We start from the raw sequence: 22,589 nt of genomic DNA, 5'->3' as shown, positions 1-22,589 counted from the left end.
TAACTACATAAATAGTAAGAAACTAAAAAATGATAGTGTTCGCCCCTTAAAAATAGTCTGGGTGAAATGGTGGATGAGGATGAGGAAAAAGCCAATATGCTAAATGGCTTTTTTTTCATCAGTATTTACACAAAAAAATTCCATGGCAGACAATACGATCAGTGATAACTAAAATTCCCCATTAAATGTCACCTGCTTAACCCAGCAGGAAGTACGGCGGCGTCTAAAAATCACTAAAATTACCAAATCTCCGGGCCCGGATGGGATACACCCCCGAGTACTGCAGGAATTAAGTACAGTCATTGATAAGACCATTATAGCTCCAACAAAGTGTTAATCCGCACAGCAGGGAAGCCCACTCAGTGCACAGGTAATTGCATGAACTGATGCTGCAAGCATGTATACAGCAGTAAGTGCTCCGAGAGCCGGGGTGCCACTCCAAAGAAAATAGCCACAATGGACACAAAAATTGAAAGGAACGGATGGCACTCACCGGTTAAAAAAACTTCTTTATTCCAATACTTTAAAACATTGGCGTTGGGAGGATGGGAGCAGGAGTGGAATGGACGACAGCAGTTTCGCGCTGCAGTGGCGCTTCTACTGGTCACACAGGTGAGTGAGACTGACATCACCTCTTAACAGAGGGAGGCAGCTGTTATGATCTGGTGGCCTAGGAGCAGCATGGGACGTACTCTGGAGAAGGTGGTACCTGTACTGACCGCAGACCCTGAACTTAGCACGCAACTAGAAGTAGCCGTGGGATGTACCTATCACGGCCTAGACATCTCGACACAGCCGGAGGACTAACTAGCCCTATAGACAGAAAAGGGAAACCTATCTTGCCTCAGAGAAAATCCCCAAAGGATAGACAGCCCCCCACAAATATTGACTGTGAAAGGAGAGGAAAATACATACGCAGACGGAAAACAGAATTTAGCAAAGGAGGCCACTCTAGCTAAATAGAAAGGAAAGGACAGAGTACTGTGCGGTCACTATTAAAATACTAGAAAATCTCCACCACAGAATATACCAAAAAACTCCACATCTAACTGAAGATATGGAGGGGCAAATCTGCATCTCTCAGAGATACCAGCTTGGCTGAACAAATTCTAACACCGACCAAGCTGGACAAAACATGAAATGCACTGAACTGCAAAGCCCACAACATGTGGGCTGCAAAAAAACAAAGCCAGAACTTATCTTTGCTGATTTGGAAAGCAGAGAAGGAGAGACCAGGAAGAGATGTGAATCCTCCAGGAACAATGGACAACTGGCACTGACAAAGAATCCAGCTGGACTAAATAGCCCAGTCATAATTAAAATAGGTGAAAACACCTGATAATTGTTGTGATTCAAAGACAGCAGTACCACTTATAACCGCCGGAGGAAGCCCAAGAGCAGAACTCACAACAGTACCCCCCCTTGAGGAGGGGTCACCGAACCCTCACCAGAGCCCCAGGCCAATCAGGACGAGCCAAATGAAAGGCACAGACCAAATCAGCAGCATGGACGTCAGAGGCAAAAACTCAAGAATTATCCTCCTGGCCATAACCCTTCCACTTGACAAGGTACTGAAGCTTCCGCCTCGAAAAACGAGAATCCAAAATTTTCTCAACCACATACTCCAACTCCTCATCAACCAACACGGGGGCAGGAGGATCAACCGAGGGAACAACGGGCACCACATATTTCCGCAACAAAGATCTATGGAAAACATTATGGATGGCAAAAGAGTCCGGAAGGGACAAACGAAAAGACACTGGGTTAATAATCTGAGATCTTATAAGGACCAATAAACCGAGGCTTAAACTTAGGAGAAGAAATTTTCATAGGAACAAGACGGGAAGACAACCAGACCAAATCCCCAACCCGCAGTCGGGAACCAACACGCCGACGACGGTTAGCAAAACGCTGAGCCTCCTCTTGAGACAACACCAAATTGTCCACCACATGAGCCCAAATCTGCTGCAACCTGTCAACCACAGAATCCACACCAGGACAATCAGAAGGCTCAACCTGCCCTGAAGAAAAACGAGGGTGAAAACCGAAATTACAAAAGAAGGGCGAAACCAAAGTAGCAGAGCTAGCCCAATTATTAAGGGGAAACTCGGCCAATGGCAAAAAAGCCACCCAATCATCCTGATCAGCAGACACAAAGCATCTCAAATAAGTTTCCAACGTCTGATTAGTTCGCTCAGTTTGGCCATTTGTCTGAGGATGAAATGCGGAAGAAAAAGACAAATCAATGCCCAGCCTAGCACAAAAGACCCGCCAAAACCTAGAAACAAACTGGGAACCTCTGTCGGACACAATATTCTCCGGAATGCCATGCAAACGCACCACATGCTGAAAAAACAAAGGAACCAAATCAGAGGAAGAAGGCAATTTAGGCAAAGGTACCAAATGAACCATCTTAGAAAACCGGTCACAAACCACCCAGATAACAGACATCATCTGGGAAACCGGAAGATCTGAAATAAAATCCATAGAAATATGCGTCCAATGCCTCTCAGGGACTGGCAAAGGCAAAAGCAACCCACTGGCGTGGGAACAACAAGGCTTGGCCCGCGCACAAGTCCCGCAGAACTGCACAAAAGAACGCACATCCCGTGACAAAGGAGGCCACCAAAAGGACCTACCAACCAAATCTCTGGTACCAAAAATTCCAGGATGGCCAGCCAACACAGAACAATGAACCTCAGAAATCACTTTACTAGTCCATCTATCAGGAACAAACAGTTTCCCCACTGGACAGCGGTCAGGTTTATCAGCCTGAAATTCCTGAAGAATCCGTCGTAAATCAGGGGAGATAGCGGAAAGAACCACCCCCTCCTTCAGAATACCGACAGGTTCAGGAACCCCAGGAGAATCAGGCAAAAAGCTCCTAGAGAGGGCATCAGCCTTAACATTCTTAGAACTCGGAAGATATGAGACCACAAAATCAAAACGGGAGAAAAACAGGGACCATCGAGCCTGTCTAGGATTCAACCGTTTGGCAGACTCGAGGTAAATCAAATTTTTATGATCGGTCAAGACCACAATACGGTGCTTGGCTCCCTCAAGCCAATGTCGCCATTCCTCGAATGCCCACTTCATAGCCAACAACTCCCGATTGCCGACATCATAATTGCGTTCTGCAGGCGAAAACTTTCGAGAAAAGAAAGCACACGGTTTCATCAAGGAACCATCAGAATCCCTTTGAGACAAAACAGCCCCTGCCCCAATCTCAGAAGCGTCAACCTCAACCTGAAATGGAAGGGAAACATCTGGCTGACGCAACACAGGAGCAGAAGTAAATTGGCGTTTAAGCTCCTGAAAAGCAGAAACAGCCGCAGAGGGCCAATTCGTTACATCAGCGCCTTTCTTTGTCAAATCGGTCAGGGGTTTAACCACACTTGTGAAGTTGGCAATGAAACGGCGATAAAAATTAGCAAAGCCCAAAAATTTCTGCAGGCTCTTCACGGACGTAGGCTGAACCCAATCATGAATGGCCTGAACCTTAACCGGATCCATTTCTATAGATGAGGGGGAAAAAATGAAGCCCAAAAAAGAAACCTTCTGTACTCCAAAGAGGCACTTAGACCCCTTCACAAACAAAGCATTATCACGAAGGATCTGGAATACCTGTTTCACATGAGACTCCCAATCATCAGAAAAAATCAAAATATCATCCAAATATACAATCATGAATTTATCAAGATAATTCCGGAAGATATCATGCATGAAAGACTGAAACACAGATGGGGCATTAGAAAGTCCGAATGGCATCACAAGGTATTCAAAATGGCCTTCGGGCGTATTAAACGCAGTTTTCCATTCGTCACCCTGCTTAATCCGAACAAGATTATACGCCCCTCCAAGGTCAATCTTAGTAAACCAACTAGCCCCCTTAATCCTAGCAAACAAATCAGAAAGCAAAGGCAAGGGGTATTGAAATTTGACCGTGATCTTATTCAAGAGGCGATAATCAATACAGGGTCTCAAGGTGCCATCCTTCTTGGCAACAAAAAAAAACCCGCTCCCAATGGTGAAGAAGATGGCCGAATATGCCCTTTCTCCAAAGACTCCTTAACATAACTCCGCATGGCGGCATGATCTGGCACCGACAGGTTGAAAAGTCGGCCTTTAGGGAACTTACAGCCTGGAATCAATTCAATAGCACAATCACAGTCCCTATTCGGTGGAAGGGAACTGGACTTGGGCTCATCGAATACATCCTGGAAATAAGACAAAAACTCAGGAATTTCAGAAGAGGGGGAAGAGGAAATTGACATCAAAGGAACGTCATTGTGAACCCCCTGACAACCCCAACTAGTCACAGACATAGATTTCCAATCTAACACTGGATTATGTACCTGTAACCATGGAAAACCCAGCACAATAGCATCATGCAAATTATGCAACACCAGAAAATGACAATCTTCCTGATGGGCTGGCGCCATGCACATGGTCACCTGTGTCCAAAACTGGGGTTTATTTCTAGCCAAAGGTGTAGCATCAATGCCCCTTAAAGGAATAGGTCTCTGCAAAGGCTGCAAGGGGAACCCACAATGCCTGGCAAATTCTAAGTCCATCAAGTTCAAAGCGGCACCTGAATCCACAAATGCCATGACAGAAAATGACGACAATGAGCAGATCAAGGTCACAGATAACAGAAACTTAGGTTGTATAGTACTGATAGTAACTGAACTGGCGATTCTCTTTGTACGCTTAGGACAATCAGAAATAACATGAGCAGAATTGCCACAGTAAAAAAACAACCCATTTTGGCGTCTGAGTCCTTGTTGCTCAGTTTTAGACAAAATCCTATCACACTGCATAGGCTCAGGACTCCACTCGGAGGACAGCGCCATATTGTGCACAACTCTGCGCTCACGCAAGCGCCGATCAATCTGAATGGCCAGAGACATAGAATCACTCAGACCCACAGGTGTGTGGAACCCCACCATAACATCTTTAACGGCTTCAGAAAGGCCCTTTCTGAAAATAGCCGCCAAAGCATCCTCATTCCATTTAGTCAACACAGACCATTTTCTAAATTTCTGGCAATATGATTCTGCTGCTTCTTGCCCCTGACACAGGGCCAACAAGGTTTTTTCTGCATGATCCACTGAATTAGGTTCATCATACAATAATCCTAGTGCCTGAAAAAACACGTCCACATTAAGCAAAGCTGGGTTCCCTGTTTCCAAGGAAAATGCCCATTCCTGAGGATCACCCCGCAGCAAGGAGATGACAATTTTAACCTGCTGAATGGGATCACCAGATGAACGGGGTTTCAGAGCAAAAAAACAATTTACAATTATTTTTAAAGCTCAAAAATTTGGATCTGTCCCCTAAAAACAAATCAGGAGTTCGAATTTTAGGCTCTAAAACTGGAGTCTGCACAATGTAATCAGAAATACCCTGTACTCTAGTAGCAAGTTGATCCACACGAGAAATCAATCCCTGAACATCCATACCAGCACCTAACTCCTGAGCCACCCAGAGTGAAAGAGGAAAGATCAGGCTGCAGAAAAAAAAATGGCTCAGCACTTTACTTCCCTTCTTTTGAGATGCATTTAACTCATGGTTGGCCAGTTGTACTGTTATGATCTGTGGCCTAGGAGCAGCATGAGACGTACTCTGGAGAAGGTGGTACCTGTACTGACCGCAGACCCTGAACTTAGCACGCAACTAGAAGTAGCCGTGGGATGTGCCTATCACGGCCTAGACATCTCGACACAGCCGGAGGACTAGCTAGCCCTATAGACAGAAAAGGGAAACCTATCTTGCCTCAGAGAAAATCCCCAAAGGATAGACAGCCCCCCACAAATATTGACTGTGAAAGGAGAGGAAAATACATACGCAGACGGAAAACAGAATTTAGCAAAGGAGGCCACTCTAGCTAAATAGAAAGGAAAGGACAGAGTACTGTGCGGTCAGTATTAAAATACTAGAAAATCTCCACCACAGAATATACCAAAAAACTCCACATCTAACTGAAGATATGGAGGGGCAAATCTGCATCTCTCAGAGATACCAGCTTGGCTGAACAAATTCTAACACCGACCAAGCTGGACAAAACATGAAATCCACTGAACTGCAAAGCCCACAACATGTGGGCTGCAAAAAAACAAAGCCAGAACTTATCTTTGCTGATTTGGAAAGCAAAGAAGGAGAGACCAGGAAGAGATGTGAATCCTCCAGGAACAATGGACAACTGGCACTGACAAAGAATCCAGCTGGACTAAATAGCCCAGTCATAATTGCAATAGGTGAAAACACCTGATAATTGTTGTGATTTAAAGACAGCAGTACCACTTATAACCGCCGGACGGAGCCCAAGAGCAGAACTCACAACAGGCAGCTAAACCCCACCACCGGTGCTTGGACACATGTGCAGCAGCTATACATAATTAAAATGCATTTGGAAATCAAATGAGAACAATACAAAAACACAATAAAACCGGCTTATTACAGGAAAATGGACATATCCAATCTTTCATTCAAACCAGTGGATTCTTGCTCTCAAGTGCGCATAATCCATATGGCTCTCTTTTTAGTAGAAGCTTGTGCAGATCTCCTTGCCCCGGAAGAGACACCCTTTCTAGGCCGGCAAAAGAAAGCACCTCTGGGTTTCCTCCATGGAATTCCCTAACATGTTTGATCAAATGTGGAACCACCTTGCCTGAACCAATTGAGTTGTAATGCTCTCTGACCCTCACAGATAGGGGGCGAATGGTCCTGCCAGTATAGGACTTACAATGACATAAAACCACATAAACCACATGGGTCGTTTTGCACGTGATGAAGTCTTTGACAGTGTGAGACACCTCCAATGCAAAGTGTTTGACTTACATCATGGTAATTACAAAAAGGACAATGTCCACACTTAAAATTACCATGAGGAACACTTTTACTTAACCAATTACCTTGTTGCTTCACCATCCGTTTTTTCACTATTATGTCACCCAGTGTGGTACTGCGTCTATTAGAAATAATGGGACCCCTCGCTGCCACCTCGGCAATATCTTTATCACGTTCTAGAATGTGCCAATTCCTGCGAATAGCAGACCGTTTGATACCATCCATAGGGCCAAATTTAAAACGAAAAACAAATCTCTTATCGCGTTTGTGGGCAGAACCACGATTATTGTCTCTTGCCTGATTAACCCTATTGTTTGCCTCATTCAAAAGTTCATTGGGATAACCCCTACAGCGGAACCTGTCACACAACTCTTCTGCCTGCGGAGTGCAACTCTCCTGAGTATTATTAATCCTCTTCAATCTTAATCATTGGCTATAACGGAGGGAGCGTTTTACATGAGCTGGATGGAAACTATCAAAATGTACGACAGAGTTCGTAGCAGACGGTTTTCGAAACACTCTAGTACAGATCGCACCATCCACAACGTTAATTTGTACATCTAAAAAAGCAAAATCAAGGCCTCCATATCTTGATGTGAACGACATTCATTCGATTAGACTCATTGAGATACTGGACAAAATCGATTCACAAGGCCCATCCCATATGAAAATGTCGTCCACATAGCGAACATAAAGTCTGATGTGCCTCAAAAAAACTATTTCCAATATTTTACACATAATCCTCCTCCAACAAAGCCAGAAAAAGGTTCGCAAAAGTGCACGCTACCGGAGTACCCATCGCGGTCCCAGTGCATTGCAAGAACCAGGAATCCATAAATTTTAAAGCATTGTGTTTTTAATATGAAATCCATGCCCTCACACACAAAGTTGACAAAACCATCACTTCTTTTTAATGACCCCAAAATTTTCCTCAAAGCTGCTACACCCAAATCCTGGGGGATCCTTGTGTACAGACTTTCCACGTCAATAGAGACCTAGGAAAAGCCTGGCTGCCAAGTAATACCCCTAAGGACCCCTAAAAACTCATTAGTATCCTTAATATAGGAGGGAATGTCATGCAGCAAAGGGCGCAACAACCAATCCATGTACTGTGATAATGGCTCTGTAAGGGATCCAATCCCTGACACAATGGGGTGTCCTGGCGGGGTAGTGAGGGACTTATGAACTTTTGAAACATAATACCAGTGAGGGCGGCGTGGCAACTCAGGCAGCAACTTCTCATCCTTTTTTCTGGACAAAACACCCAATTCTACATTTTTACACAAAAAGGTTCGTAATTCATTCTTGAACATAGTTGTAGGATCTTGTGTCAATCTCGGGGCTCAGATGGGATACACCCCCGAGTACTGCAGGAACTAAGTACAGTCATTGATAGACCATTATTTTTAATCTTTAAAGACTCCATAATAACAGGGTCTGTACCACAGGACTGGCGTATAGCAAATGTGGTGCCAATATTCAAAAAGGGGACAAAAACTGAACTTGGAAATTATAGGCCAGTAAGCTTAACCTCTACTGTGGGTAAAATCCTGGAGGGCATTCTAAGGGATACTATACTGGAGTATCTGAAGAGGAATAACCTTATGACCCAGTATCAGCACGGGTTTACTAGGGACCGTTCCTGTCAGACTAATCTAATAACCTTCTATGAAGAGGTGAGTTCCGGACTGAACCAAGGGAACCCAGTGGACGTAGTGTATATGGACTTTTCAAAAGCTTTTGATACGGTGCCACACAAAAGGTTGATACATAAAATGTGAATAATGGGGATAGGGGAAAATATGTGTAAGTGGGTTAAGAGCTGGCTCAGGGATAGGAAACAAAGGGTGGTTATTAATGGAGCACACTCGGACTGGGTCGCAGTTAGCAGTGGGGTACCACAGGGGTCAGTATTGGGCCCTCTTCTTTTTAAGATATTTATTAATGACCTTGTAGGGGGCATACAGAGTAGAAATCAATATTTGCAGATGACACTAAACTCTGCAGGGTAATCAATACAGGGGAGGACAATTGTATATTACAGGATGATATATGTAAACTAGAAGCTTGGGCTGATAAATGGCAAAAGAGTTTTAATGGGGATAAATGTAAGGTCATGCACTTTGGTAGAAGTAATAAGATGTATAACTATGTGCTTAATTCTAAAACTCTGGGCAAAACCATCAATGAAAAAGACCTGGATGTATGGGTGGATGACAAACTCACATTTAGTGGCCAGTGTCAGGCAGCTGCTACAAAGGCAAATAAAATAATGGGATGCATTAAAAGAGGCATAGATGCTCATGAGGAGAACATAATTTTACCTCTATACCAGTCACTAGTTCGACCACACTTAGAATACTGTGCACAGTTCTGGTCTCCGGTGTATAAGAAAGACATAGCTGAACTGGAGCGGGTGCAGAGAAGAGCGACCAAGGTTATTAGAGGACTGGGGGGTCTGCAATACCAAGATAGGTTATTACACTTGGGGCTGTTTAGTTTGGAAAAACGAAGGCTAAGGGGTGATCTTATTTTAATGTATAAATATATGAGGGGACAGTACAAAGACCTTTCTGATGATCTTTTTAATCATAGACCAGTGACAGGGACAAGGGGGCATCCTCTACGTCTGGAGGAAAGAAGGTTTAAGCATAATCACAGACGCAGATTCTTTACTGTAAGAGCAGTGAGACTATGAAACTCTCTGCCGTATGATGTTGTAATGAGTGGTTCCCTTCTAAAATTTAAGAGGGGACTGGATGCCTTTCTTGAAAAATAAAATGTTACATGTTATACATACTAGATTCCTTGATAGGGCGTTGATCCAGGGAATTAGTCTGATCGCCGTATGAGGAGTCGGGAAGGAATTTTTTTCCCCAGTGTGGAGCTTACTCTTTGCCAAATGTTTTTTTTCGCCTTCCTCTGGATCAACATGTTAGGGCATGTTAGGTTAGGCTATGGGTTGAACTAGATGGACTTAAAGTCTTCCTTCAATCTTAATAACTATGTTACTATTTTAGGGTTAGGTGTAATATCCTCTCCGCCATCTTGTCTCTGTCCATATCCATCTTTGATGGGTAATTCTGAAAATTTTATATGAAAGATCTTCACTGAGAGGATCCGATATTGTAGAGACCTGACTGAGAAGAAGATGAGCCAAAGTAACATCAAGGATCCTGTGTAATAATACAATTACTGGAGATAATAAGGGAAACATATGAGATTTATTACTTTACAATATTTAGTGTAAAATAAAGCCAGGCTGAATCAAAGAATGTGGAAACGTGTGAACAGAAGGATGACCGTCATAAAAATGAGGTAGGCAGGACTTGAGTTTGGAAGCGATTCACTTCGACTCAATTAAGGACTATAGGTCACATCTGAAAATCATAATAGGCAAAATGGACGTAATATGAGAACATTGTCGAGCAAAGAAGTTTAACTTTATATCGCCTGGTATGTGGTGGTCAATGGTGAAGTCAGTTTGTCACCTTTAACTCTACCTCCCGAACTTTTTTCATACATGTTGGGAACAGCACTGGAGTCTAACCATTTACTGCAAGTTATTAGGAGATACAAATCATCTTTCCAGATGACATCCTTTGGTACGACAGCTGGACTTGAAGCAGGATTTATGTTGACTTTTAAAGTCCAGGGACAAATATATCACAAAATAGGTTTGATGTTTCCTGTAGCAAATATTTTTACAAGTTTACTTTTTGTGAGATGAACAGATACAAGCTGATCGACGTTGTGAAGTTATACCTGAGACAAAAAGACATTGTTTTCAATTTGCAAAGATTTGTCCAGCAACACAATCAGTTAGTAAACCTTTATAAAACAGCCTTATAAAGAATGTCAAGTGTGGAATATCAGGGTGTAATAAGAGCAGACAAGACACCGGTTAGAGGCACAAAAGGAGATTTACTTCCCTCAGTGTTAATGAAGCAGCTATTGTAATGGTTGGACGGGACTTTCTAAGCCGAGATATAATTATTCAGCGACGTAGAGAACATCTTCAATATATTACAAAAACACATAGATCATATGATGCTCTGCAATATCCAATAATATTGTGGAATGGCCAAGATGGCGATCACTATAATCTAACGCAGACTGATCCCAACACTGCGAGGCCGACCAATAAACCAACCAATAACAAATATCAGCTATGGACTTCTGCGCCTACCAAATAATGATCAGACAACAATGGAGGCAACTTTTTCATCAATGTATAGTAGATCTGTATGCCAAGGTGGAAAGCGAGCGTCTTTTGCACATACGACTGAAGCAAGAAATATTCAGAGTAGGTGAATACATAAATTTAAGAAATGCTTTTGCCAATTATGGCAACATGGTGGACATTGGGGGAATGGTTATTTTACTGGCTACATTTACAGGAAGTCCCAGACATATGCACGAGTACGCTCAGGACGCCATGACACATGTTCGGATCACACAGGTGCAGGTTCAGACTGCACTGGTGATGGTAGCGGTATAGGTGCGTACAGGACGTATCAGGTTCTGGAAGATGCAGGATGGGCTCAGGAGCAGGTTACAAGGATGCACATGATCAGGTTCAAACAGGGCAAGCATGATGGACAGGATCAGGATAAGGGAGCACAGGTACAGGGACCTTACAACTAAGTAGCAGAAAACACACTGATTACTAAAGTTGCTGAGGTACCTCCCAATAATGGAGGGTGCCTTAAATATCAAAAGTCTCTGTCATGCAACGTGAAAGAAAGGTTAAGTGCAACATGAAGGGATAAGGGAACCAAACGCTAGGGAAGGGGGGAGTGAAGACCCCTAGACAGATCTAACGTCACCCTGTCTGCCCTATTGTCTCTACATAGGTTCCGCACCTATCACCGAGCAGGATAACTAATCCTTGCCTGATCCTGGCGATAAGCCCTGCAACGGGAAGGACAGGATAGCACTAGTCACTCCCCACTACTACTAAAGACAGCTAGGATACACAAAACAAGGGGAAACTTAGCATGAGTAGACTCAGAGAGAAACACCGTCGTCCTTCAAACTCCAAGGAGGACGCTAGGGGACTGCTGCAGCTCCAAGCCTCAACAGGGAAGTGCAAATAGAAAAGGTCACCTGCACTTGCCAGAAGCAAGTATATTAACACTCAGGTCCAGGTGTGGCCATTAACACCGGGGAGGTGGCTACTCGTCTGCAAAGCAAACTACTGAGACCTTCTGCAGTGGATGCAGTGTAACGGTCTGCAGCCTCTGACACATCCATCTCCCGTCTCCCGGCTGAGGATGTTTGCAGACGTGCAGGTACTGCCCCTGTGATAGGCCGGAGCGCGCGCCCGGAGCACACTGCCAGGAGACCTGCGTCACACAACCGACTAGAAGTCATCTCAGCTTCCATCCTGACAATGGACAAGATTATTTCACTGCGAACAATGCAGAGGAAAGAGCGGCTCCACCACCTACCACAACAGAACTATAGATGGAGGCGCACGGCTCAGTCAGCACTAGGACTGCCCGGAATCCAGCGCTCTGGAAACTCCCGTCTGTAACATCACTGAGGGCTCAGGGGAGAGAAAGTATCACAGACAAGGAAGGTAATTGGGGTTAATGTAGCGTGGGGCACCAGTAAGTGACCGAGGCCCGAGATCCGCACCTCCAGAGATCTGCAGGATCCAGTCACTTATGGGGGAATTGTACTTACTGCAGGAGACTTCTGCCAAACGTTACCTGATCTTAAAGGGCAATTCCAGCTGACGAGCTGAATGGCTGCACTGTGCGCACAGGACCTGTGATGAGGTCACAGGAGGGGAGGAGTCAGGGGTCACATGATCAGGGCCTCAGTGTATGCAGGACTCTGCTGTGCTGGTTGTCATGGTGCTGGATGAATAGAAGTTTATGTGTGGGGTCAGGAGGGGTTTACAGTGTGGATGTAGCAGAGCCGTGTGTGTACGAGGTGTACGGAGCGGAGCCGTGTGTGTACAAGGTGTACGGAGTGGAGCCGTGTGTGTACGAGGTGTACGGAGCGGAGCCGTGTGTACGAGGTGTACGGAGCGGAGCCGTGTGTACGAGGTGTACGGAGCGGAGCCGTGTGTACGAGGTGTACGGAGCGGAGCCGTGTGTGTACAAGGTGTACGGAGTGGAGCCGTGTGTGTATGAGGTGTACGGAGCGGAGCCGTGTGTACGAGGTGTACGGAGCGGAGCCGTGTGTGTACAAGGTGTACGGAGTGGAGCCGTGTGTGTACGAGGTGTACGGAGCGGAGCAGTGTGTGTATGAGGTGTACGGAGCGGAGCCGTGTGTGTACGAGGTGTACGGAGCGGAGCCGTGTGTGTACGAGGTGTACGGAGCGGAGCCGTGTGTGTACAAGGTGTACGGAGTGGAGCCGTGTGTGTACGAGGTGTACGGAGCGGAGCCGTGTGTACGAGGTGTACGGAGCGGAGCCGTGTGTACGAGGTGTACGGAGCGGAGCCGTGTGTGTACAAGGTGTACGGAGTGGAGCCGTGTGTGTATGAGGTGTACGGAGCGGAGCCGTGTGTACGAGGTGTACGGAGCGGAGCCGTGTGTGTACAAGGTGTACGGAGTGGAGCCGTGTGTGTACGAGGTGTACGGAGCGGAGCAGTGTGTGTATGAGGTGTACGGAGCGGAGCCGTGTGTACGAGGTGTACGGAGCAGAGCCATGTGTGTACGTGGTGTGCAGAGCCGTGTGTGTACGAGGTGTACGGAGCGGACCGTATATAACACGTGAACATGGTGACATTTCGGTGTAATGACCTTTCTCAGACACTCGCTGGCTGGGGGCGCTGTGGGCAGGAATATCTTATAGGACGCTGCACAATTTATAAAGCAATTTCTAGAGAATGAGGCGACCCCCAGAATGTGGCAGGAGATCTCGCTTCCGCGGCTCCGGAGGGAGGAATCACTGTTTGGTTTCTGGATTGCAGATTTGTCTGGAATAATGTGCAGCTGCCAGAACAGCGACCCCCCCCCCCCCTCCCCCAAAGTGACCCCATTTCAGATCGACTAAAATGTTTTAGATCTAAATTTTTCAATTTCACAGAGTAAAATGGAGCCACAATTTATACGGAAATTTCTCCCAAACCTGAGGCCAGAAATGACTGCACACGGCCGGGCTCCGATGGGGAGAGTCACTATTTTGCTTTTGGAGCAGTAATTTGTCAGTCCTCGCTTGTGGGGGCCAATTACAAAGCCCCCGAGGTGTGTGAAGACACGCAACCCCCTAAAGTGACCCCATTTCAGACACTGTACCCACCAGGGAAGTCGTCTCAGGGTGTAATGGGCATTTTTATCCCACAGGTGTCACTGATCTTTACCACTTGGCTGTGAAGATAATTACATTTGTTCTGAGGCGCAGCGAGGGGTTCAGCTCAAGGGGGAAACATCTGAGTGGGCTCCTACCCAGGTGTCACGGTGGTACCTCACCTGCCCTCTCAGCGCCTCCCTACTCACCATGGTCACCGCACGGCTTCTCAGCATGTTGCTTCCATTTGGCCTTAGGGGGGATTGGCCAGTCTCTACAGGAATATAACCCTGCTGTGTCCTTCAGAAATTTGGTTCCCCAGCCTATCCCGTGTCGACAGGTCCTATAGTACACAGCTTCACCCACCACTCTGCTGAATGTTAGTTCCTAGGCAATTCATTCTGCTTGTGTCCAGTTGGGGGTTCCTGTTGTACCTCACACTTGTGTCTCTGACCCCCGATCAGCTGCTGCAGTCCTGGTGACTACCCTGGAGTACTACCTGGTGTCTACTGGCTGTCCATCCTGTCCTCTCCACCAGTAGCTGTAGTGAAGACCTGGTGGACACCTAGTTACACCCCTCCAGGGTAAGCCCGGCCCATTGCGCAGTGGGTCCACATCCACCAGTGTTACACCAAGTAATTGTGCACATGTCCCAAATTTTGAAGCACAGATCATGCGGCGCACATAGCAGCAAATTTTGGCCACACCCCAATCCACGCCCATTTACCATTTCTTTCTGGAGTTGTCAGAGGGGCGCTGGTAGAAAGGGAAATTCAGCAGACGCCTGAGACTGCAGGGTGTAGACCCAAATCCGGGACTGTCCACTGTATCCGGGACAGTTGGGACTAGAGAGGAGCAGGTGGATTCAGGGGTCTCTGGTCCAGCATGTGGGACCTGGGGATTATTGTTTGTTCCTCCATTCACAGTCGGAGCCTCCAGAACTTTCTCATCTTTATGTAGCGTCACTATACGATATTCGGCTTTGTTGTGTCTGTACGGCCGTGTTCACACGTTGCAGAAATACTGTGTGTTTTCTTTTCTGCAGGATCCGCACCAAACTCCAAACATTTGATGCGTTTTTGGTGCAGAGGTAAAGCCGTGTCTTTAACCCCTTCCCAACCTGTGACGCCACGTAGGCATCATGAAAGTCAGTGCCAATCCGACCTGTGACGTCTATGTGGCGTGATGGCAGAATCGCGTTCCTGCAGGTCAGATGAACGGGTTAACGCAAATGTCACCCTACCTGCAGGTACAGGAGGAGTTGTACTTGAGCCCATGGGCTTCCCCCCGTGGCTTCGATCGCTCTGATTTGCTGTTTCAGTTTCAACAGCCAATCAGAGCAGTTGTAATATTTCACCAATGAAACCCCCGTACCTCACAAGTCCCAGTGTCCGTCTGTCTTCCGCCATGGGTGCCGCCACCTACCTTCCTTCCTTCATTTATTCATTCATTCATTCCAGGTACATTTTGATCAGTTATAGGTTCTATGACAGCGATGAAAATAAAAAAATAGTAAATCACCCCCATAGGTAGGGAAAATAATGAAATAAAGAAAATATATTTTATTTTTCCACTAGGGTTAGAATTGGGGTTAGGGGTTTCCACTGTTTAGGCACATCAGGGGTCTCCAAACGCGACATGGCGCCACCATTGATTCCAGCCAATCTTGCATTCAAAAAGTCTAACAGTGCTCCCTCCATTCCGAGCCCCGACGTGCGCCGAAACAATGGTTTACCCCCACATATGGGGCATCAGCATACTCGGGACAAATTGATCAACAACTTTAGAGGTTTAGTTTCTCCTGTTACCCTTGTGAAAATAAAAAATTGGGGGCTAAAAAATTATTTTTGTGGGAAAAAAATGATTTTTTATTTTCACGGCTCTGCGTTATAAAATTCTGTGAAGCACTTGGGGGTTCAAAGTGCTCACCAGACATCTGGATAAGTTCCTTGGGGGGGTCTAGTTTCCAAAATGGTGTCATTTGTGGGGGAGCTTCAATCTTTAGGCACACAGGGGCTCTCCATACGCGACATGGTGTCCGCTAATGATTGGAGCTAATTTTCCATTCAAAAAGTCAAATGGCGCTCCTTCCCTTCTGAGCTCTGCCGTGTGCCCAAACAGTGGTTCCCCCCACATATGGGGTATCAGCGTACTCAGGACAAGTTTTACAACAACGTTTTGGGGTCCAGTTTCTCTTTTTACCCTTGGGAAAATAAAAAAAAATTGTTGCTAAAAGATACTTTTTGGGAAAAAAAAGTTAATGTTAATTTTTTCCTTCCATGTTGCTTCTCCTGCTGTGAAACACCTGAAGGGTTAATAAACTTCCTGAATGTGGTTTTGAGCACCTTGAGGGGTGCAGTTTTTAGAATGGTGTCACTTATGGGTATTTTCAGCCATATAGACCCCTCAAACTGACTTAAAAAAAAAAATGGTTTTGTAAATTTTGTTGTAAAAATGAGAAATCGCTGGTCAACTTTTAACCTTTATAACTTCCTAACAAAAAAAAAATGTTTCCAAAATTGTGGTGATGTAAAGTAGACATGTGAGGAAATGTAATATATTAACTATTTTGTGTCACATAACTCTCTGGTTTAACAGAAAAAAAATTCAAGATTTGAAAATTGCGAAATTTTCAAAATTTTCGCCAAACTTCCATTTTTTTCACAAATAAACGCAAAAATTATCGACCTAAATTTACCACTAAAGTGAAGCCCAATATGTCACGAAAAAACAATCCCTGAATCGCTAGGATCCGTTGAAGCGTTCCTGAGTTATTACCTCATAAAGGGACACTGGTCAGAATTGCAAAAAATGGCCAGGTCATTAAGGTCAAAATAGGCCGGGTCATGAAGGGGTTAATGCACTTTTTATAGTACAGAAAATCTTTGATTCTTGCACTTAATAAAGTTTCTTCAGTTTTTTACCTGCGTTTTTATTAGGCTCCACCTAGAAGATGAGAAAAAAAGCCCCAAAACCGCACAGATCAGCCGCGTCCTTGGGGCACAGCGGGGGCCTTCTATGTTAAAGTAGTTTTTACTAAGGTTTTTTTTACATAAATTGGGTAAAGAAAAAAGAGGAGACAGATTATAAATACACAGTAATAATATATATAGACGCAAACAGGAACCAAATAACAGCAAAAAAAGGAAATATAAAGCGATGAAAGATATAGGCAAAATAAAGGGTGCAAAGGGTTAAGGATGAGAAGGGGGAGGGAAAATATAGTTTATTAAGGAAATTGGGGAAAAGGGAAAAATGAAAATGATAGAAGGAAAATGAAAAAGATTGGTCTGTACAAGAAGGGGAAGGGGTTATGGTACATATATAATACCTTATATATAAAACATTTAAGAGGCCGGAGGGGAAGAAAAGGAACGGGAAAGGCAAGGAAAGAAAAGGGAGAACAGCAGTAACAGGCGGAGGGACGACATATAGAGAAATACTGACTGTTACATAATGTGAGATACTGAGTGCTGGATCCTAAGGCTGTGTGCACACGTTGCGTTTTTTCGCTATAAAAACACATTAACACATACATATGCATCCCATAAATTAGAATGCATTCCACAATTTTTGTGCACATGATGCGTTTTTTTTCCGTGAAAAAAAACGCACCGCTGTAAAAAACGCAGCATGTTCATTAATTTTGTGGATTTTTCCCGCTATTTAATGCATTGTGGAAAAAATGCACAAAAAATGCATCAAAAACATGAGAAAAACGCCTGAAGCCGCGGCCAGCAGAGCGCCACTTCTGCGCACACGCGGCCAAAGGAAGATGGCCGCCCCACGATCACCAATGAAATAGTGCACATCGCGCTCTTTACACTCCCCTGTGCAGTGGATTCGGGACCTTGGGCATGCGCACACCACTACGCCACCAACGGAAAACTAAGCAAGATCTGGGGGAAGACACCACGCCCATCTGACCAGACCAGCCTGATTGACAGGCGAAAACGGCTACTTTGGTAACGTATTTCGGCAGCATAGGTGGGGAATCGGGGTCCACAAAATACACTATTGTAATGCACAGCTCAGGCCCTATTTAACAGTATTTTTATCTCATACGGAAAAAACGGGGTGACAGGTTCCCTTTAAATCACAGAGATATGTCACACAAAATACTTAATAAGTAACATTTCCCACATGTCTACTTTACATCAGCACAATTTAGGAACCACATTTTTTTTTTGTTAGGGAGTTATAAGGGTTAAAAGTTGACCAGCAATTTCTCATTTTTACAACACCATTTTTTTTTTTAGGGACCACATCTCATTTGAAGTCATTTTGAGGGGTCTATATGATAGAAAATAACCAAGTGTGACACCATTCTAAAAACTGCACCCCTCAAGGTGCTCAAAACCACATTCAAGAAATTTATTAACCCTTCAGGTGTTTCACAGGAATTTTTGGAATGTTTAAATAAAGATTAACATTTACATTTTTTTTTACACAAAATTTATTTCAGCTCCAATTTGTTTAATTTTACCAAGGGTAACAGGAGAAAATGGACCGCAAAAGTTGTTGTGCAAGTTGTCCTGAGTACGCCGATACCCCATATGTGGGGGTAAATCACTGTTTTGGCGCATGGCAGAGCTCGGAAGGGAAGGAGCACCATTTGACTTTTCAATGCAAAATTGACTGGAATTGAGAAGGAACACCATGTTGCGTTTGGAGAGCCCCTGATCTGCCTAAACATTGAAACCCCCCACAAGTGACACCATTTTGGAAAGTAGACCCCCTAAGGAACTTATCTAGATGTGTGGTGAGCACTTTGACCCACCAAGTGCTTCACAGAAGTTTATAATGCAGAGCCGTAAAAATAAAAAATCATTTTTTCACAAAAATTATCTTTTCGCCCCCAATTTTTTATTTTCCCAAGGGTAAGAGAAGAAATTAGACCACAAAAGTTGTTGTGCAATTTGTCTTGAGTACGCTGATACCCCATATGTGGGGGTAAACGACTGTTTGGGCGCATGGCAGAGCTCGGAAGGGAAGGAGCGCCATTTGACTTTTCAATGCAAAATTGACTAGAATTAGGATGGGACGCCATGTCGCGTTTGGAGAGCCCCTGATGTGCCTAAACATTAAACCCCCCCACAAGTGACACCATTTTGGAAAGTAGACCCCCTAAGGAACTTATCTAGATGTGTTTTGAGAGCTTTGATCCCTCAAGTGTTTCACTACAGGTTATAACACAGAGCCGTGAAGATAAAAATTCTTTTTTTTTTTTCACAAAAATGATTTTTTAGCCCCAGTTTTGTATTTTCACAAGGGTAACAGGATAAATTGGACCCCAAAAGTTGTTGTCCAATTTTGTCCTGAGTACGCTGATACCCCATATTTGGGGGGGAACCACTGTTTTGGCGCATGGCAGAGCTCGGGAGGGAAGGAGTGCCATTTGGAATGCAGACTTAGATGGATTAGTTTGCAGGCGTCACGTTGCATTTGCAGAGCCCCTGATGTACCCAAACAGTAAAATACCCCCCACAAGTGACCCCATATTGGAAATTAGACCTCCCAATGAACTTATCTAGATGTTTTGTGAGAACTTTGAACCCTCAAGTGTTTCACTACAGTTTACAACGCAGAGCCATGAAAATAAAAAATCTTTTTTTCCCACAAAAATTATTTTTAGCCCCCCAAATTTATATTTTCCCAAGGGTAACAAGAGAACTTGGACCCCAAAAGTTGTTGTCCAATTTGTCTCGAGTACGCTGATGCCCCATATGTTGGGGTAAACCCCTGTTTGGGCGCACGGTAAATCTCGGAAGGGAAGAGCACTGTTTTACTTTTTCAATGCAGAATTGGCTGGAATTGAGATCGGACGCCATGTCGCGTTTGGAGAGCCCCTGATGTGCCTAAACAGTGGAAACTCCCCAATTCTAACTGAAACCCTAATCCAAACACACCCCTAACCCTAATACCAATGGTAACCCTAACCACACCCCTAACCCTGACACACCCCTAACTCTAATCCCAACCTTAATCCCAACTGTAAATGTAATCCAAACTCTAACCCTAACTTTAGCCCCAACCCTAACTTTAGCCCCAACCCTAACCCTAACTTTAACTCCAACCCTAACCCCAGCCCTAACCCTAGCCCTAACCCTAATGGGAAAATGGAAATATTTACTTTTTTTTAATTTTATTATTTTTTCCCTAACTAAGGGGGTGATGAAGGGGGATTTGATTTACTTTTATAGCATTTTTTATAGTGGATTTTTATGATTGGCAGCCGTCATACACTAAAAGACGCTTTTTATAGCAAAAAAGTTTTTGCGTCTCCACATTTTGAGACATAATTTTTCCATATTTTGGTCCACAGAGTCATGTGAGGTCTTGTTTTTTGCGGGACGAGTGGACGTTTTTATTGGTAACATTTTCGGACACGTGACAGTTTTTGATCGCTTTTTATTCCGATTTTTGTGAGGCAGAATGACCAAAAACCAGCTATTCATGAATTTCTTTTGGGGAAGGCGTTTATATCGTTCCACGTTTGGTAAAATTGATAAAGCAGTTTTATTCTTCGGGTCAGTACGATTACAGCGATACCTCATTTATATCATTTTTTATGTTTTGGCACTTTTATACGATAAAAACTATTTTATAGAATAAATAATTATTTTGGCATCGCTTTATTCTGAAGACTATAACTTTTTTATTTTTTTTCTGATGACACTGTATGGCGGCTCGTTTTTTGCGGGACAAGATGACGTTTTCAGTGGTACCATGGTCATTTATATCTGTCTTTTTGATCGCGTGTTATTCCACTTTTTGTTGGGCAGTATGATAATAAAGCGTTGTTTTTTGCCTCGTTTTTTTTTTTCCCTACGGTGTTCACTGAAGGGGTTAACTAGTGATATAGTTTTATAGGTGGGGTCGTTACGGACGCTGCGATACTAAATATGTGTACTTTTATTGTTTGATTTTTTTTATTTAAATAAAGAAATGTATTTATGGGAATAATATATATATATATATATTTTTTATTTTTTTTTTTTTCTTTATTTAGGAATTTTTTTTTATTTTTTCTTTTTACACATGTGGAAATTTTTTTTTAACTTTTTACTTTGTCCCAAGGAGGGACATCACAGATCAGTGATCTGACAGTTTGCAGAGCACTCTGTCAGATCACCGATCTGACTTACAGCACTGCAGGCTTACCAAGCGCCTGCTCTGAGCAGGCACTTGGTAAGCCACCTCCCTCCCTGCAGGATCCGGATGCTGCGGCCATCTTGGATCCGGGCACCTGCAGCGAGGAGGAGGTAAGAGACCCTCGCAGCAACGCGATCACATCGCGTTGCTCCGGAGGTCTCAGGGAAGCCCGCAGGGAGCCCCCTCCCTGCGCGATGCTTCCCTGTACCGCCGGCACACCGCAATCATGTTTGATCGCGGTGTGCCGGGGGTTAATGTGCCGGGGGCGGTCTGTGACCGCTCCTGGCACATAGTGCCGGATGTCAGCTGTGATAATCAGCTGACACCCGGCCGCACTCCCCCCGTGAGCGCCGCCGATCGCGCTGGACGTACTATCCCGTCGGTGGTCATACGGGCCCACCCCACCTCGACGGGATAGTACATCCAATGTCAGAAAGGGGTTAAACAGCAGAATTTTTATAAAAAAAGCAGCAGAAAATCTGCAGCATTTGCTCTACATGTGAACAAGGTCTAAATTTCACAGCAGAGAGGACGTGATTCCATGAAGTCTCCGCTCTCTGTGGTCTGAAGACGCTGCTGAACTCTGGGGTTTGATGCGTTTTTTCTCTATAAGCTTCTTCTGACAAAAACGTAAGAAGAAAAAAAATGAAGAGAAAAAAACGCTGTTACATTTTTAAGCGCAGAATTATTATTATTATTATTTATTGTTATAGCGCCATTTATTCCATGGCGCTTTACAAGTGAGGAGGATCAAAGCTTTTCTGTACTATTAAAAAAGTGTTAAACTCTGCTTCATATCTGCCCCAAAAATGCATCAAATATGGGGGAAAACGCATAAAAGAAATGCAGCAAACAGGAATAATCAGAGGAGACGGTCACTGCGTCATCTGGTGTAGACTATTGCAGAAAAAAAGCAGAAGAAAGAACTCAGCATTTGCACAATGTGTGAACATGGTCTGAGCATTACAGTTTTATTACAGTATTTTATGGGTTTAATAGAGAAAAATATCAAGTACGCCTTTGTTTTCCCGTAATTTACAGATTCCTGTAAATAATCCGATCGCTGTGTTGTTCGGATCATTACAATTACAATTGACACAGACATGTCCGTGTTATTTACTGATTTGTGATGCTTAATATTTAAAAAAAACATTAAAAATTACTTTAATTTTTTCATTATCAGTTGTTTTTCATTATTATTTTTTTAGCAATTTTATAGGATGAAAAAATCTGTTATTCTCCTCCAGGACGCAGAAACATCCATTGTACACAGCAGTGTATTTCTATCAGTATAATCTGCCTGTAGTCAGAGCCTGGAATATAGATCAAGTACACAGAA

General features: G+C 44.1%; 1 protein-coding gene across 3 annotated transcripts in view; it reads right to left on the bottom strand.

Annotated features, from left to right (window-relative positions):
* The window catches only part of LOC143767944 (uncharacterized), a 50,220-nt gene extending 35,674 nt beyond the window's left edge, over nt 1–14,546 (bottom strand). For 2 of the 3 annotated variants that reach the window (XM_077256489.1, XM_077256490.1), the window contains exon 1: nt 12,567–12,636. Coding sequence is in view for 1 of the 3 variants with exons in the window: in XM_077256488.1 (XP_077112603.1) it covers nt 14,305–14,331 (27 nt within the window). In the remaining 2 variants the exon portion in view is untranslated. Of the gene's footprint in view, nt 1–12,566; nt 12,637–14,304 lie in introns of those variants that run through there. The other variant, XM_077256488.1, reaches the window with a different exon arrangement.
* Between the last annotated feature and the right edge of the window lie 8,043 nt (nt 14,547–22,589).

Source organism: Ranitomeya variabilis, chromosome 4 (genome assembly GCF_051348905.1).
Source record: "Ranitomeya variabilis isolate aRanVar5 chromosome 4, aRanVar5.hap1, whole genome shotgun sequence".
In the NCBI taxonomy this organism is placed as follows: domain Eukaryota; kingdom Metazoa; phylum Chordata; class Amphibia; order Anura; family Dendrobatidae; genus Ranitomeya; species Ranitomeya variabilis.
The sequence above is the reverse complement of the archived record's forward strand: the minus strand, read 5'-3'. Positions and strand labels throughout refer to the sequence as shown.